The following is a 16468-nucleotide window of genomic DNA, read 5'->3' as shown; positions in this document are numbered from 1 at the left end:
GAAGGAACAGAGTGACTATAGAAATGTGTGGTCTGTTGAAGCTAAGTGAAGACAAGTAGAGTTGCTGTTCGTAACTCAATGGGGAGGGAGGGGGGATGTACGGGGGTGGTCCTGTGAAGATAAGGACAACAAAACTGTGGGTAGGGTTGCTGTTTACAACACAACGGAGAATCCAATGAAGGTAAGTGGAGTTGCTGTTTGCAACAAAATGGGAAGTCCCATGAAGATGAGTTGCTGTTGCGCAACCCCCTAAAGGTTTTGCAAAGATACCACCAGATAGGCACACAGACCCTCCCCACATTCTGAGATGCAACCTATTTCTTGGAAAATGTGAAGTCAATGCTTTCCTTGTCGTGCCTGCTTGGTGGAGTGATCCCCCATGCATCCAGCACAGTAACAAAGGGAATACCTGCTTGACATTGGCATGCCAAGTTACTCTGTCTGATTTTTTGGCTTCATCCACCTTGTCACACAAACCAGACTGAATCATAAGAATTTTGTGAGAACAACTTAAGCAGATATAAGCTGAAGGACAGGAGGCTTGTGTAAATGTGTAAGTGCAAGCTCAAGAACAAAATGTGGAAGTCTCAAAACTTGTTGTCAAATGAGGATATGAAAGTGGAGTAGATGTCCTATTTTTGAAGATGAAATGGCAAAACAGATACCTTGGCTCAACGTACATCAGTGGGAACTGGTTTGGGCTATGGCCCCTTAAATTTACAGCAAAAATAACTCAGCTTTAATCCCATGACCACCAGAGATGTCAGTCGTTTCTGGAATTTCTGTCCATGTCCTTGGAATGTGATGAATACGTATTGAGTGGAGGCAGAGACCCCAGGATGGTCCCTGTACACGGCAGTTGTTGGGGGGTGGGGGGTTAGGGTTAGGGTTGGGTATGATGGGAACAGAACCAACCTCCCAAGCAGCAGCAGCTGAGAGCAGCAGTCGCAGTGCTGCACATCACCATGAAGCTCTGTCAGCCTGCAGGCTCTCAAACTGCATCACACAAGATCGGCATCCTTGTGCTCTGGTTCTGCAGGCACCTGCTGAAACTTCTCATATGCTTTCCAGCTATGAATGGCAGCTGTACTCTGACAAGAAAAGACCCAGCAAAAATGACAAACAAAAAATCCATGTAATGCATGAAGCGCAAGCTGGACATCCTATTCTGTACACCCTGCTCTGTAGATGGCACTGTGTGTTAAACAATGGTTTCCTTCCCACAGTAAAATTTCTGAGGCTAACAACCCAAATGCAGTCTCTAACATAATTCAAAATATGCATTTATTTAAAATCAGGGATCACTCCATGGCATTAGCTTTCAACTGCAACTCTATGAGTTATTTCCCTGCGGCACTCAATCATCGTTATTCCAGTAGCACAGGACTACAGGCAGGATGAGGAGTGCTGTGCAGGCTCAGGCTAACAGCTAGCCCTGCCCCAAAGAGTTAATGAGACAAACAGCTGGAGGAGAGGCACAGGAGACTAATGGCAGCTAATGATGTGTTCCATCCCTGGTTCCAGCCTGTTGTGCTGCCCACTCAGTCAGCAAGTAGTGCTGTGAGCCATGGTAACCAGTAACAGTTTATTTTCTTGAAGACTGTCTTCATCGTAGGTAACCACTGAAGGGTTTGTTGAGAAGGGAATCGCAGGAGGTACACCACAAAACTGGCAGAGAAAATCAGGAAGTGTTGCTGCAAAACCGCAACTGACAGACAGCATGGGAATCGATCGTTACACTGGAAAGTTGGAAAATGGGGTAAAACAGAGAACATATGACAATAGTAAAGTTCTTCTGAGGACACTCAGCTGGGATGCTCAGGTAATTCTGGTAGCAGTAAAAGGAATACAAGCTAATCTTAAGATTCACTGACAGCAACGTTTGCCCGAGGGATGCAAAAGGAATTGTCAGCAGGAATCCTCCCAAAATTCCAAGCAAGTCTTTAACATTTCAGTTCTGCAAGCATGTAGCCTAACAAAAGACTGCAGGGAGGAGCAAGCGGCATGGGCTTAGCTTCCAGCCTGCCTTCCTAGTGCATGCTGCAGGTACACAGCACAACCTCTACGTGCACGCACAGCAAAGAGCTGTCTCTCAGAGCACTGCCAGTATTGATTTGCATTGTCAAAAATTCATTTTCAGGCTGCTACAAGGTACGCACACTAACGTTTCATATTTAAACAGAAAAGCAATTATATTTAATTATTTCTACTACAACTAAGGTTTGTAGTAGTAAGGTTAACGTTAATATTTAACTCCAGCCCTGGAAATGATGAAAATTTTCCACACTCGCCTCCAAATTCCTTGCATTGGCCACTCTGGATTGCATTTTAATGGACTGAAAATTTTGCTCTACGCACAGCAGAAAAAGCTGGAGAATGGTGTAATTTTCAGCACTGGAATAAAAGCCAAACACCCAAATCCACATCTACTGTGGTTGGTTCACTCAGTCCTGGGTGTCTTGTTCTTATGCAGCTCTGCAGACATCATATCATATTCTAATGGTTTTAGAAATTTCAGTGAAAACTTCATGACTGCTTATAAGACACTTAAAAGATCACTACAGAGATCAGTAATACACAAAATGTGCAGATCTAAGGAAGGGAGTTTTGCAGTATTAGATTCAAATGGGAACCTGCACCAACATCTAGCCATGGAGATGGAGACGGAAGTTTCTAGGACATTATCTGGCATACAGAAATGCCCTTCCAGGCATTTTTGAAGGTTATCTCTCTTGCTTCAGAACTCAACTTTAGTATGCATGTACACACACACACAGAGTATCACCAAGGTTGGAAAAGACCTGTAAGATCATCCAGTCCGACCATTCACCCATCACCAATAGCTCTCACTAAATCATGTCCCTCAACACAATGTTCCAATGTTTCTTAAACACCTCCAGGTTTGGTGACTCCACCACCTCCCTTGGCATCCTGTTCCAGTGCCTGGCCACTCTTTCAGAGTAGCAGTGTTTCCTAACATTCAGCCTGAATCTCACCTGGTGCAGCTTGAAGCCATTCCCTATAGCCCTGTAACTAGTCACACGAGAGAAGAGGCTGACCCCCAGCTCACTACAACCTCCCTTCAGGTTGCTGTAGAGAGCCATAAGGTGTCCCCTGAGCCTCCCCTTCTCCAGATTGAAAAATCCCAGCTCCTTCAGCCACATAAGGCCTGTGCTCCAGATCCCTCACCAGCTTGGTTGACCTTCTTTGAACACACTCCAGGGCCTCAATGTCTTTCTTGCAGCGAGGGTCCCCAAACTGGACACAGTACTCAAGGTGCGGCCTCACCAGATCTGAGTACAGGGGGACAGTCACTTCCCAGTTCCTGTACTCGTGCAGATGTTTAGCTTTACACACAGAATAATCCTCCTGTATTCCACAAAATCAGCCACAAGCATGAAAATACTGGGGAGGCTAAACCTTTGGATAAATCTGGGGCCTAAGCTCTCATAGTTCAGTGAAGAAAGGGACAGAGGTACTTCTAGATTACCATACTGAGCCAGTGTATAGTTTTTCCTTTAGTTCCACAAGCTTGGCATCTGGCTCTAATGCTTTTATATTAAATATTAATTAATATTAATGATTCAGTGTACATTGGATCACATTATGAGAAAGTAAGTTTGTAAGGGTTTGAAAATTTCAGACAGTTATGATACTTCTGTGTATCAAAGCTGTTCATAAATTACATGGGTCAGCTGATGCTCATCTTGTCCACAGGCTCATGCAACAGCTTGGGTTGACTGGGATCTTGTCCCCTGGTATGGGCAGGGACACATCCCACTAGTCTAGGTTACCTAGGGCCGCATCCAGACTGGCCTTGAAGACCTCCAGGGATGGGACATCCACAGCTTCTCTGGGCAGCCTGTTCCAGTGTCTCATCACCCCATGAGTAAAAAATTTCCTTCAAATATCTAACTTAAATCTCCCCTCTTTTGGTTTAAAACTGCTTCCCTTTGTCCTATCACTACACTTGGTGACAAAGAGTCCCTTCTCCATCTTTCCTGGCACCTCCTTCAGGTGCTAGAAGGTTGCAGTGAGGTCTTCCTTCTGTTCTTCAGGATGAACAACCCAACTCCCTCAGTCTGTCTTTGTAGGAGAGGTGCTCCAGACATTGGATCATCCTCATGGCCTCCTCCAGACCCATTCCACCAGCTCTATGTCTTTCTTTTACGCTGTGAACCCCAGAGCAGAACATAATATTCAAGGTGTTAAAGGCTAAAACCTCTTAAACCATATGATGAATTGATTCCATGGCAGACACGCTTAACTAGTTTACATGAGTTTTAGAAAACATTTTTAAAAACTAAAGATGTTCTGTGTAATACATTAAAAATAATTAAATATAAAGAAAATGTGTGGGTTTTATTTATTTATTTTTTGGGGGGGTGGGGGGGCAGAAAGAAGAAAGGGTTGGCTAAACGTATGGAAATGAAAACTAAGATTTGACATGTAAAACAAATGCAAAACTGACCACGCTTCACCTTCAACTGACTAGACTCAAATATCTTCAACAGAAAATTATTGTAATTATTATTAAATAATGAATGGAAATATAAAACATAGTAAAATTTTAAGTCGCCATCACCCAATTTCAAAATACAATGAAAAACTACCCTGAAGAATACTGACTCATTCATAGCACAATTTTAAATTCTACATTAAGTTTTTAAATTCTTAATCCAGATTAAAGCTTTTTATAATTGTATGTTTTAAGCTGTATCAATGCTCTATAGAATGGAAAAGCTCCTGATATTTCTCTTTGTAACTGTTTTTCCTCTCTTTCTTTTAATAAGCAAAACAACCACATCATTCTCTCCAACTTCTTAGCTTTAAGTCAAGAAGCAAGCAAGTGCAAGTGTTCATGCAGCTGATTAGAAAATTGTCTTACAAATGGCATCACTAAGTGGCATGCCAATCAGCAGTGATACAGTGGTATTGCTGCTGCCTGTGTAAATTATAGAGTAACGCCTTGCATTTGGAAAACTCTAACATACAATTTTGAGGCTTCTTATTGGCAATTAGAATATAAATACTCTGTCTCATGCTTAGCAGCAGGAAAATCTATTCATCCCAGACTGTATTTGTACAATAAAGAAAGGGAAAAAATCCTAATTGGAGCAGACTTTATGGAGAAACTGTTATGAAGGAACATCTGACATTGAAAACTTAGAAAAGACAACTTTTTTTTAGGTTTTCAAGAGTGACTTAAGTATACAGATACTGCTATAGAACAATCTATACAGACTATAGGACCCCCTGACCTCTTGCCCAATTGCTTGAATTTACTATTTTATGACATGTACCACCACCTACTTAAAATACATTAAACATATTTTGACTTGTTTGAAGTGCTTCTTTGGTTTTATCAATATTTTATTAAATAGAGGAGGAAACTTCAAAATCTGAAAACCACAGCAAGCATGGCTACTGCATACAGACCTAGACTTGCACTGATCCATGGAGACATGCTACACACACTCACCTGTTAGTAGCCCATGGATACACTTGCACTTGGTTACAATAGGCAAAGAGGATGACTGAAGAAATACAAGGTTGTGAAGTCAGGGACTGGAGAGTTATGGGATGTTGGAATTTAAATATGCCCGTGAAGTCTTAATCCAGGTTCTTTACCATTCATCCTTTAATTATATGGTCACATTAACCAAGCAGGCCAGACTTCTTCAGTAGACAGAAACTTCTGAACTTCTTGTTAAGGATTTTTGCTTTATTTTCTGTATGGATTTAAGCTGCACTGAACACATGCACATTAAAGCCCTCAGCAGCTTCCTTGTGGGGCTCACTACAACAGAACCCATAATGCCATTGCACCTGCTCAGCTGCTCCAGAGCAATGGCACAGTTAAATGAATGTCAACATCAATAGTCTCCACAGGCTTCACTACTGAGCACCCTTCTGTGCTCTGCTGGACCAGGATAGAGCCCTCAGGAACCTCAGGGTGCTGGAGAAACAAACACCTGATGTGTATGTCCTCAAAGCACCTGCTGGAACACAAACTCCAGACAACTCTTGAATGGGTGGTCCTGAGATTACAAAGTAAGAGGAAGCTTTTCTTCTTGTTTTTAAATCCAATAGCTAATGCCATATCTCCAACTGGATCAATGCCTGTGATAGATTCTGAGAACACCTGAGCTGAGCAGCCTCCTGACACCAGCTGTAGATTGTTAGCCCCAAATACCAGTGGGAAATGAGGGGTTGGAAACAGCAGAGAAATAATACCACCAGAAATTGTGGACTTAGTTCTAAGAGCTTCAAAACACAAACTGTCTACTTAATCATCTCTGGCTTTACTTTCTCAATCTCTGCATTCATATCTCCCCATAATCTGACCTTATATTTCCATTCTTCTCTCCAAAACCCATCTCTGATCCCAAATATGATCTTCTAGCATTCCAATTTTCTTTCTCTTTCTCTTCCCCTTCCTTCTGTTGCTCTGATTCCACCATATGCATTTACTGCCCCAAAGAAGCCACAGTTACTTCTATAGCAAGATATGCATTTATCTATTAGAAATTTTTATTTTCTAACCCCCCTGAAAGAACAGATTTGCTTAGTGATCTGTAATTGTTATGTGCATTTAAAAGTAATAGTTTCAGAACACAGTCATTACATTAGTTGTTACTGGTTGATTAATCATCATCCCATAAATAATTTACAGCCAAAACATAACTTTGTAGAAGTGTACAACAACAGTCAGTAATGACATCTACCAGATATTTGTCCTCTCCAGAACCTCATGCAACAGGAAGGAAAAATCTACCTCTTTGTCTTTTCCACAAACACCTACTTTCAAAAACAGGGAAAGAAAAAAGGGTGCACAGGCCCTTCAGAAGCAACATACAAAGCATCTGGAAAAGGAGCAACAAATGAACAATTGAGACATACAAAAGGGAACAGAACTGCTTGTGAGTAAGGTACAAGAATAGATAAGTGCAGAAGATGTCCCTCAGTGCTGTGTTTCTGGGGAGAAGAGATCAATCACATACTGGAGTCTCTACTAAGATCCAAACAGAACATAAAGATCCATACGTGAATTGGAAAGGAGGGATCACTTCTGCTAATTAGAACTCACACAAAATCTAAATAGCCTGTTTGCTTGTTAACTGAGCCATCACATACAATTTTTAAAGTTATTTTAAAACTCTAGGAGACTCCAGCCAAACATGACTGATTTTTTCTCATGATGAGATCAATTGCTCTTTTGCGATCCTGCAGAGAACATTGGAAATTGGCAAAAACTAACCACACACCTCAGAAAGCTTACTTGGAAATCTCCTAGCAGTGTGATTCTTACATTAATTATGGCTCTTGGCATTTAAATATGAAAACAACTAAAATATATTTGCAAGGGATATGACAAATGAGTATGTGCACTCTGGACAGTGTTTCACTTGACTTTCATTCAAATGCACAGTGATGTTTCAGCACTGCCTCTACAATTGTTCAAAAGAGATGATTTCCCAATATCCACATGGACAGGTTGGCTGATGAGAATTCCTCAAGGACTAAACACCTTCAGTATGAACTTCAAGGTCTCTTTCTTGGACAAATTAGGCTTCAAAACCCACTGAGAAAATTTCAGAGCCAACACTGAAATCCATAGAACTCCTCTGTATTCACATCAATCTAAATGGTAGCACTCTACACAACTGTATATTCCCCAGAAAGGTGCTTAGTGTTTACAAGTCCTATCCTTCAGTGGCAGCAGGTTGTTTCTGATTTTCAAGTGATTTTAGGATCCTCACCAATAATTTGCAACCAAAGATATGAGAATGATCTACACTAAAACTGGGCTGAAGCAAAACACCTATTTCTTCACATCTCCAGATATTTCCATTAACAGAAGGAACTGAAGTAACAGAGGAGATGTAAGGGAAAAAACAGTATTTTTCCCTCTTGACAATCTCTCAGCTCAATTATTACACTATTATTAATAATGAAATTATTCTGTGTAGTTGCAGTGTGCCATGGCAACATAGCTAAAGATATGTAAGTGCCACCAGTTTATTTCAGGATGTTCTTACGTGTGACAGGAAAAAACTCAAACCCTCACCTCAAGCTCCTTCACAAGTTCTGGCTGTGTTTTGCAGCTGCTGTTCAAGAGAAAATGCACCTCCAGCTTTAGGAGTCAAGCACTACTTGTGTAGCTCTGTATTCATCTATCCTTTAACGTACATCAAGTGGTATCATCACAGGCAATGCTAAGCAGTGCCCTTGCTGCTGATATGCTGACTCACAGTGATCCAGTGGGATGCCAGACTGCCCCCTCCAGAACATCTGCTTTGCTGGCACCCCTCACCATGTAATGAATGATCTTGGAGGCAGACAGCAGCACTCCTGCAGGGAAATAGCTTGCAAAAGACCAAAAACACCCAAAGCTTTGGGGGCAGCATCATCTTTTTTGTCACTGCACTATCCAGGGTCCTAACACAGCAATGAATAGGGAAAAACAAATCACTAGAAGCTCTGCAGATAGATCCCATCTAGTGGACTGGGAAGTCTGCTACTAGTGAAGAACACAAGAGGAGAGAGGATAGCAAAGCAGAGAGGAAGGGCGGGGAATTCAGCTGCGTTGCTTTTTCTCTCTGTCACAGAAATTGTATGTACTTCCTCAAGCACAGTAAAATATGCGATATAAACCATTTCTGTTATCAAAAATGTTGGAGTGTTTACAGAAATAGCATTGCTATTTCATGCATACTTATCCACTGTCTTAATTTATGACTCTTTTACAGAGTGCTACCTTACTCTTATGCTTTCTTTTTCTCTTTTAAAAAAAATTTTTTTAAAGGAGGTACTAATTTTTTTGCATACTTTCCTAACACATAGAGCCCCACTACTTGTGTAATCTGTTAGTCCCATTTGCAGCTCCCAATGTCAACAAAAACCCAATGAAGAGAAAAAAATAACAGAGCAAAGATTTCACTTCTACTAACAATTTAAACAGCATCAAAAAGATTTGGGATCCTATTTTTCCACCAGACACCAGCAGTCAGTGTATGTACAGTCAGAGGAAGAAAATCTTGTTCCTGTTGCTATTGTTATTGCTTTTTGAAGTGAAATGATAGTGGGACTTTTTTGAATGACAACATTTTACATCCATTTTACTTCCTGCCTAACAAAATCAATTTGCATGAAAATTATCTGGAAAGCACAACTGCATACGCACATTAATATAGATCTATACCTTTCTAGTAGAGGTATGACGTACAGCATATCAAATGCCTTAGTGATGAAGAATAAATAATCTGGTAATATTTCCTAATTTTCCTAATTTCCTAGAAAAGGAACCATTTCTTAGAAAAGTCTACCACTGCCTTCTAATCTCTTCTGTGATGAGCACTGCAGCTGATTTCTATCCTAATTCAAATTCCATGAAAGCACCACAGAGGATCTAATGACAAATGGTGGGTAATTCTGGCATGATTGGATTATTCTTTATTTATCAGCTGTTGTCAGCAAGCAGACAGGTAAGTCCAATCAGATAAAGCATTATCTGATTCCTATGCTGTAAATCAGATTTAAATAGAGAAAAGATCTGTGTCCTTATGGAAATGAAAAGAATATGTTTATAATGTATTCTGAATGTGTACTGCACAATAGCAAGCTTGGATAAAAAATACTTTCTCATCTCTGTAAGATGAGAACTAAAATAAAAGAATGTTCTGCTTGGATCAACTAAGATAAATGTGCAAAAAGCATGCATACATGCTGTATCCTCAGACACAAAAAAATACTGCATTACACTAAATTAAAAGTACAATCAAGAAAACAAGTGCATTTGTTTTTCAGCTGGCAGAAAAACAAATGATTTTCAGGTTTATCTAATTTAGCCATTAAAATTAGAGCTTTGGTATCCTACTTGCAACTCCAGTACATCTTCTGTCTTAGCTATTTATCCTTGTCTTTTTCTATTCAGAGACTATGAAATCTCATGACTGCACCTGTAGTTTGTACAATGTTTGACTACCTGTTGAAGGATTTGCACATTTTCATCAGCACAGCAATCTAGATACGCTCAGACATAATCAGTGTTAAGCATTAAAAACCTTGATTGAAAGCCTGCTTGTTTTTATGTGGTGATAATGTAGAGAAAAAAATAATAGGATAATTAAGGCTGGAACAGACCACTAAAATAATCTATTCCAACCATCAAGTCATCATCATCATGACCACTAAACTATGTCACTCAGTGCCACATCTATGCTTTTTCTGAAAACCTCCATTGACAGCCTGCTCCAATGCCTCATTACACTTTTGGAGAAGAAATTTTTCCTAATATGTAACCTGAACTTCCCCTAGCACAACTTAAAGCCATTCCCTCTAGTCCTATTGCTAGTCATCTGGGAAAAGAGGCCAACCCCCACCTCTCTACAACCTCCTTTCAGGTAGTTGTAGAGATCAATAAGGTCTCTCCTGAGCCTTCTTTAAACAATCCCAGTTCCCTCAGCTGCTCCTCATAAGACCAGTGTTCCAGATTCTTCACCAGTTTCATTGCCTTTTTCTGGACACACTCCAAGGCCTCAATGTCTTTCTTGTACTGAGAGGCCCTGAAACTGAACACAGTACTCAAGGTGCTGTCTAACCAGTGCCTAATACAGTGGGATGATCATCTCCTTAATCCTGCTGACTATACTATATCTGATACAAGCCAGGATGCCATTGCTCTTTTTGGCCACCTGAGCACACTGCTGGCCTATGTTCAGCCAGCTGTCAACTAATACCCACAGATCTTTTTCCTCCATGCAATTTGCCAGGCACTCTGTCTAAAGCCTGTAGCAATGCATGGGGTTATTGTAAACAAAGTGTACAATCCAACACTTGGTCTTGCTAAAGCTCATACAGTTTGTCTCAGTCCATCAATCCAGTCTATCCAGATCCCTCTGAAGGAGCTATCTACTCTCAGGCAGATGAACACTTCTCATCTTGGTGTTGTCTCCAAACTTACTGAGGGTTCACTCACTCTCCTAATCCAGATCATCATTAAAGATATTAACCTTTCCTGATTGCTGAGGAACACTACTAGAGACTGGTCACCAGCTGGATTTAACTCCATTCACCACCACTCCGTGTTCCCAGACATCCAGACAGTTGTTTCCCCAATAAAGAGTACACTTGTCCAAGCCATGGGCTGCCAGCTTCTACAGGAGAATACTTTGGGACACAGAGTCAAAGGCTTTACTAAAGTCTAGGTAGATTACATCCACAGCCTTCCTGTCATCCACTAGGTGTGTCACCTGGTAATAAAAAGGAGATCAGATTGGTTAAGTAGGACCTGCCTTTCATAAACTCATGTTGGCTAGGCCTGATCCTCTGGTTGGTCCGTATATGTCAAGTGATCACACTCAACATGATCTACTCCATACCCTTTCCCAATACTGAGGTAAGGTTGACAGGCTTCTAATCCCCTCAGATCCTCCTTCCAACCCCTCCTGTAGATGGGCATCACATTAGCAAAAGTCTCCAGTCATCTAGGACCTCCTCAGTTGACCAAGACTTCTGATAAATGATGGAAACTGGCTTAGCAATTGCTTCCATCAGCTCCCTCAGGACAAATGATCCCATCTGGTCCAATAGACTTGTAAGAGTACAAGTGGAGCAGCATGTTTCTAAATGTTTCCTCCTGAACTGTGAGCAGTTTATTCTGCACCCCATTCCAGTCTCCAAGCTCAGGCTGAATACCCTAAATATAGTTCATCTCACCATTACAGACAAAAGTGGAGGCAGCATTGAGAATCTCAGCCTTTTTTTAATCCTCACTGGTAATGTTACCCACTGCATCCAATAAAGGATGGAGATTCTTCTTGGCCCTCCTCTTGCTGGTAGTAAAAAAGATTTTTTTTTAATGTATGAAAAAACAATTTTTATTTAACAATGGTGACCAGATTAAGTTCTTCCTGGTCTTTTGCCTTTCTAATTTTCCTTCTGCATACCCTAGCAACATCCCTGAACTATTCCCAAGATGTCTGACCCTTCTTCCAAAGATTGTAAAGTCTCTTTTTTTTTCCCAGAATCTTAGCAAAAGTTCTCTGTTCATCCTGGCTGGTCCTCTCCACTGGCTAATCTTATGGAACAGGGATACAGCCTGATCCCATGCCTTTAAGATTTCCTTCTTGAGGAATGTCCAGCCTTTCTGGAGCCATTTGTACTTCAGGACTGACTCCCAAGGGTCTCCCGACCAATGTACTAAACAGCTTACAGTCCGACATCCATCCTAATTTCTCCAAGAATGGAGAACTCAAACAATGTCCCACTATTCTTTCTCTGTTTGTCAAACATTAGGTAAAATAGAATGCTTCCTCTGGTAGGCTCTCTTAGCAGCTGTGTCATAAAGCTTCTGTTCCTGTGTCAAGGAACATCCTATACTGTTTTCTCTGTTGTATTCTATTTCCACTGAATGTCAAGTAAGTTGACATCCCTCATTAGAACAGGGACTAGCAATTGCTTGAATTCTGCCAACTGTTTACAGAACACTTAATCTTCTCTTCATACTAGTTAAGTGTCAGCCTTGTTGGCCTTCCCCCAATCCTTACCCATAAGGACTCAACATTATCATTCCCAGAATTGAGCTCTACAACATCAAAATGCTCCCTAACACAAAGAGCCACCCCACCACCCCTCCTAAAGAGGGCTATAAGCCTTCCATTGAAGCATTCCAGCCATGAGAATGATCCAGACACGTTTGGGTAGAGTTGACTAAGTCACAGTTTTACAGTCGCACTACCTCTCATCTTGTTTGTTGCACATGCTGTGTGCATGAAGGTAGACACACTTCATCCCTAGCCCCTGGAACACTGGCCCCAGGTTCATCTCAAGTGAGACAGATTTTATCACCTTCTCCCTTCAAACCTAGCTTAAAGCTCTCTCAGTGAGCCCTCCCAATTCCTGGGTTAGAATCCTTTTCTACCTTTGACACATACAGACCCCATCAGTTGCCAGCAGGCCTGGTGCTGAATGTTAAATATTAAAAATGTTAAAAATAAACAAACCAAAATTCCTCTTATGGCACCAACCTTTTAGGTATGTGTTGATCAGGTGGGTTTTCCTCCTCCTCTCAGTATCATTCTCTGTTTTCTAAGGGATCAAGGAAAACAGCACCTGAGCTCCCACTCCATCAGCTAACCATATCAAGGCCATGAAGTCTCCCTCTACTCATCAGAAACAGGAATACTGAGAATGAAAGTGTAACCTATAAAAGGATGCAGTGTACACATCACTAAGGAAGACTGTAAAGCCCTGAGGTTCCCTTTTGGAAATGGAGAAGAAGGACCAGGAGAAGGGATGGTGGTGCCATATTAACATGAAACAACAGGCACTTAATACTTTTGTGTCTCCCAAAGAAAAAGACTGAATTATATGTAATAAAAATCCCAGTAGGTCCATACCTACCTATTTCTCCTAACAAACTGAAGAAATTTGTTACAGCATAATTATAGACACCGAAGAAAACAATTTCTCAACCCAATCCTAGCTATGAGTTATTACAATTTGTTACCACTATATCTTCAACTGTGTTATCCCCAAATTGGGACAGGCAAACTGGCAAACTGCTTCCTCTTAAAGTGTGGGGAACTTTGTTTAAAATACATATATCGTTCTTTTGTACACGGTGAAATTTAGTTTCAGCACATGAAGGCAAATCATAACTCCAGGAGTAACAAAGCCATGTCATTGGTGATAGCAGACAAACCTTTAAAATTACTGTTTTTCTAGTGAGCACCTTGTAAAACTGATGAAATGTATTACATTAAACTACAAAAAAAAAAAAAAAAAAGATTAATCTACAAATAACATGTTTTTTGAACTAATCAACCAAAATCTCAAGAAAGGACAGCAACCTCATAGAGCCCAACACGTTTTGATCCATCTAGCAGTCTTTCATGAAATAATGTAAGCTTTAAAGACTTCCCCCATTATTGTAAGGCTGATCTGAACTTCACCTCACTCTGAATGGTAGAAAAGTTGCTGAGAATTGGCTGGTTCCTCAGTTTAACTGGCCACAAAATTCACTGCACAGCAGGACTGAGAAGAGGAAGATTCTATAACTTACTTGTCAACTGTACTTAGCAGTACAAATGAAAACATTACACTTTTTTAAACATAAAAGACAATCTCTTAAACATTCAGCTCTTAAAACTCAGTTTAAGAGAATGAAACTTTCACTAGTCAGACAGATCTCCATATCTCCATCTGGCAAGTCTCTCATAACCTGAAATTCATGCCATACTTATATCCCATTATTTTCTTTATTAAATACAGCCTAAATCACTCAGTGAAATCAGTGGAAGAGTGGGCAGGAAAATGGAGATGAGTACAAATTTTCTTTTTTGTCAAGAAATCTTTCTCAGATAGCTGTCTGAGAAAGTTATCTGCCCATTTTAAAATAAAATAAGAAAAAAAGACAAAGATACAGTCATTCAGAGTTGACAAACAGACAATGCATGTAAAGCAGTTCAGGGGAAGTAAGGCAGCTTTAATAATCTCTATCACATAATTATTTGCCTGGTGTAACTTTATGACTTATAAGTAGGACTTCAGGCACTCCCAGTTTCTTCTCCCTAGAGGGCAATGTATCAAGATGACAATTAATCATAACTCCAACAAATGTTCAACTTCAATAGCTCAGTGATTCCCAATTTGTAAACATGTCTCTGCCTGCAATATCTCAGTTTTAAATATATATATATATGTATTAAACTTCATTCCTAGAAACACTTTGCCCAGCAGGGATGCAGGAATGCAGTGCCACACTCCACTGCCCAGTGCAGGAAGCCCCTAGGTGGCATTGAGGCTGGCATGGACGTTCAGCCTGTTCAGCTACATGGAGGTGTGTGGCCACAAGGACAAAGGTGGCTCTGACTTACCAAGGTTCCACCTGAGACCGGTTGTGGTCACGTTGTCACAGGAGCTCCCAATTGGGATGAGCCCACACCAGGAACCTTCCAGTCCTGTATCCACCTGCAGCTTGTGCTTGCCCTGCGACACAGAAAGGACTGAGGTTCAGGATCATTGCAGAGGGAGGGGAGACATCAGCTGGAGTTGCAGGCCCTTTTCAGCCAAAGTTATGCTACTTGGTCCTTAGAAATTTCATTTTTAATTTTCATTCTTTTTTTTTTCCCCTGATCTAAACTGCTGTGAGTCTTAACCAACACCAGTCAGAGCACTGCCGAAACTCCTGCATTTCTTTGATAACATCTGCAAAATTCCATGTACTTCCTCAAGCATTTACTTTTCCCAGCAAGCAGGAATACCTGTAGAAACTGACCTAGGTGCTGAAGAAATTAAGCTAAATATTCACAAAAATGTGCTTGTACTAACAGTAAAGAGAAATTAAAACACATTTTTTCAGCTTGTAACCACCAAGCTTATGGCATATATGAGAAGCAGCAGCTATTAATGACAGTGGGTTTGTGACCAGGCTTGCAAGCAGCACTCATAGATCTCAGGTGAGCAGCTTTCCATATACCAGCATATCAACAGTCCCAGTGAGGAGTGGATAGTGAAAATCTTGCACAGAACAAAAGGGAAAAGGTGAATTTCAGAGTTATGGCTCAGTTTTAATTCTGAGAAAGTTACTTGTTTATTACTATTAGCAACAAGAAGACCACAAATGATAAAGAGAAACTTCTGAGGTGTTTGACAGATTCTCCTGTTAATGCCAAATGCATTATGAAGAAACAACTTCAATATGTGTCATGCTCTCAGATAACAAATGAACCTTGAAAATGCTGCCAATTAGGGAGTATTGGATTACATGGCTTGCACATCTTTGACTGTGCATGGCAGAACGATGACTGATCCAATATCATCTGTCTTCTTAGGGTGTCCAGCTTCATGTGGTGAAGGGCTGTGTATTTCTGTAATAGTTGTGAATGCCTGCCTGCCAAATGTAGAGATGCAATAAATTCAGGCTTGATATTCTTTGAGATATGTGATTTGCCATACCACTTATTTCTTGTAGTATGGAGAGAGAGAGAAAAGGAATACAAATGCAGGCTGTCTCATGATGGAATTGCAGATGCTGCTTATAACAAAGATGATCATGAAGAAGAGGATGAAGGACTGGGACTGTCTGTTCTCAATGAACGTACATATCACTGCTGCGCAGAGCTACTCAAGGGAAAAAAATTACTACATTCATCTACTAAACAGAGAGGTAAAAGTGCTTCATAGAGAACTTAATAAAGATCTGTATTACTCAAAATTGAGCCCACCTGTTATTAACTTTGCATTTTTCATTTTCTGACATTCTGGCCCAGCTTACTGAATTTAATCCTTATCTATACAAAATTTACGCATAAATCTGTCTTTTTGTTCTCATGAAGTAAATGTGTAAAACAAAAGATGACATTATCAGAAGCTCGCCAATATTCAGGATTTTATCACAAGTCTTCCAATATTTGACACTTCTCCAAAATGTCAATTCACATGTCCTAGTGAGTATATGAGA

General features: G+C 40.5%; 1 protein-coding gene across 1 annotated transcript in view; it reads right to left on the bottom strand.

Moving 5' to 3' along the window:
* TPK1 (thiamin pyrophosphokinase 1) overlaps window positions 1-16468 on the bottom strand; it is a 141358-nt gene that overhangs the window by 54394 nt on the left and 70496 nt on the right. The window contains exon 4 of the mRNA XM_065753069.1: window positions 14883-14994. Within this exon, the coding sequence (XP_065609141.1) occupies window positions 14883-14994 (112 nt within the window). The remainder of the gene's footprint in view (window positions 1-14882; window positions 14995-16468) is intronic.

The sequence above is a fragment of the Cyrtonyx montezumae genome, unplaced genomic scaffold, assembly GCF_038088225.1.
Source record: "Cyrtonyx montezumae isolate F1298 unplaced genomic scaffold, pur_monq_1.0 scaffold_8, whole genome shotgun sequence".
Lineage (NCBI taxonomy): Eukaryota > Metazoa > Chordata > Aves > Galliformes > Odontophoridae > Cyrtonyx > Cyrtonyx montezumae.
The sequence above is the reverse complement of the archived record's forward strand: the minus strand, read 5'-3'. Positions and strand labels throughout refer to the sequence as shown.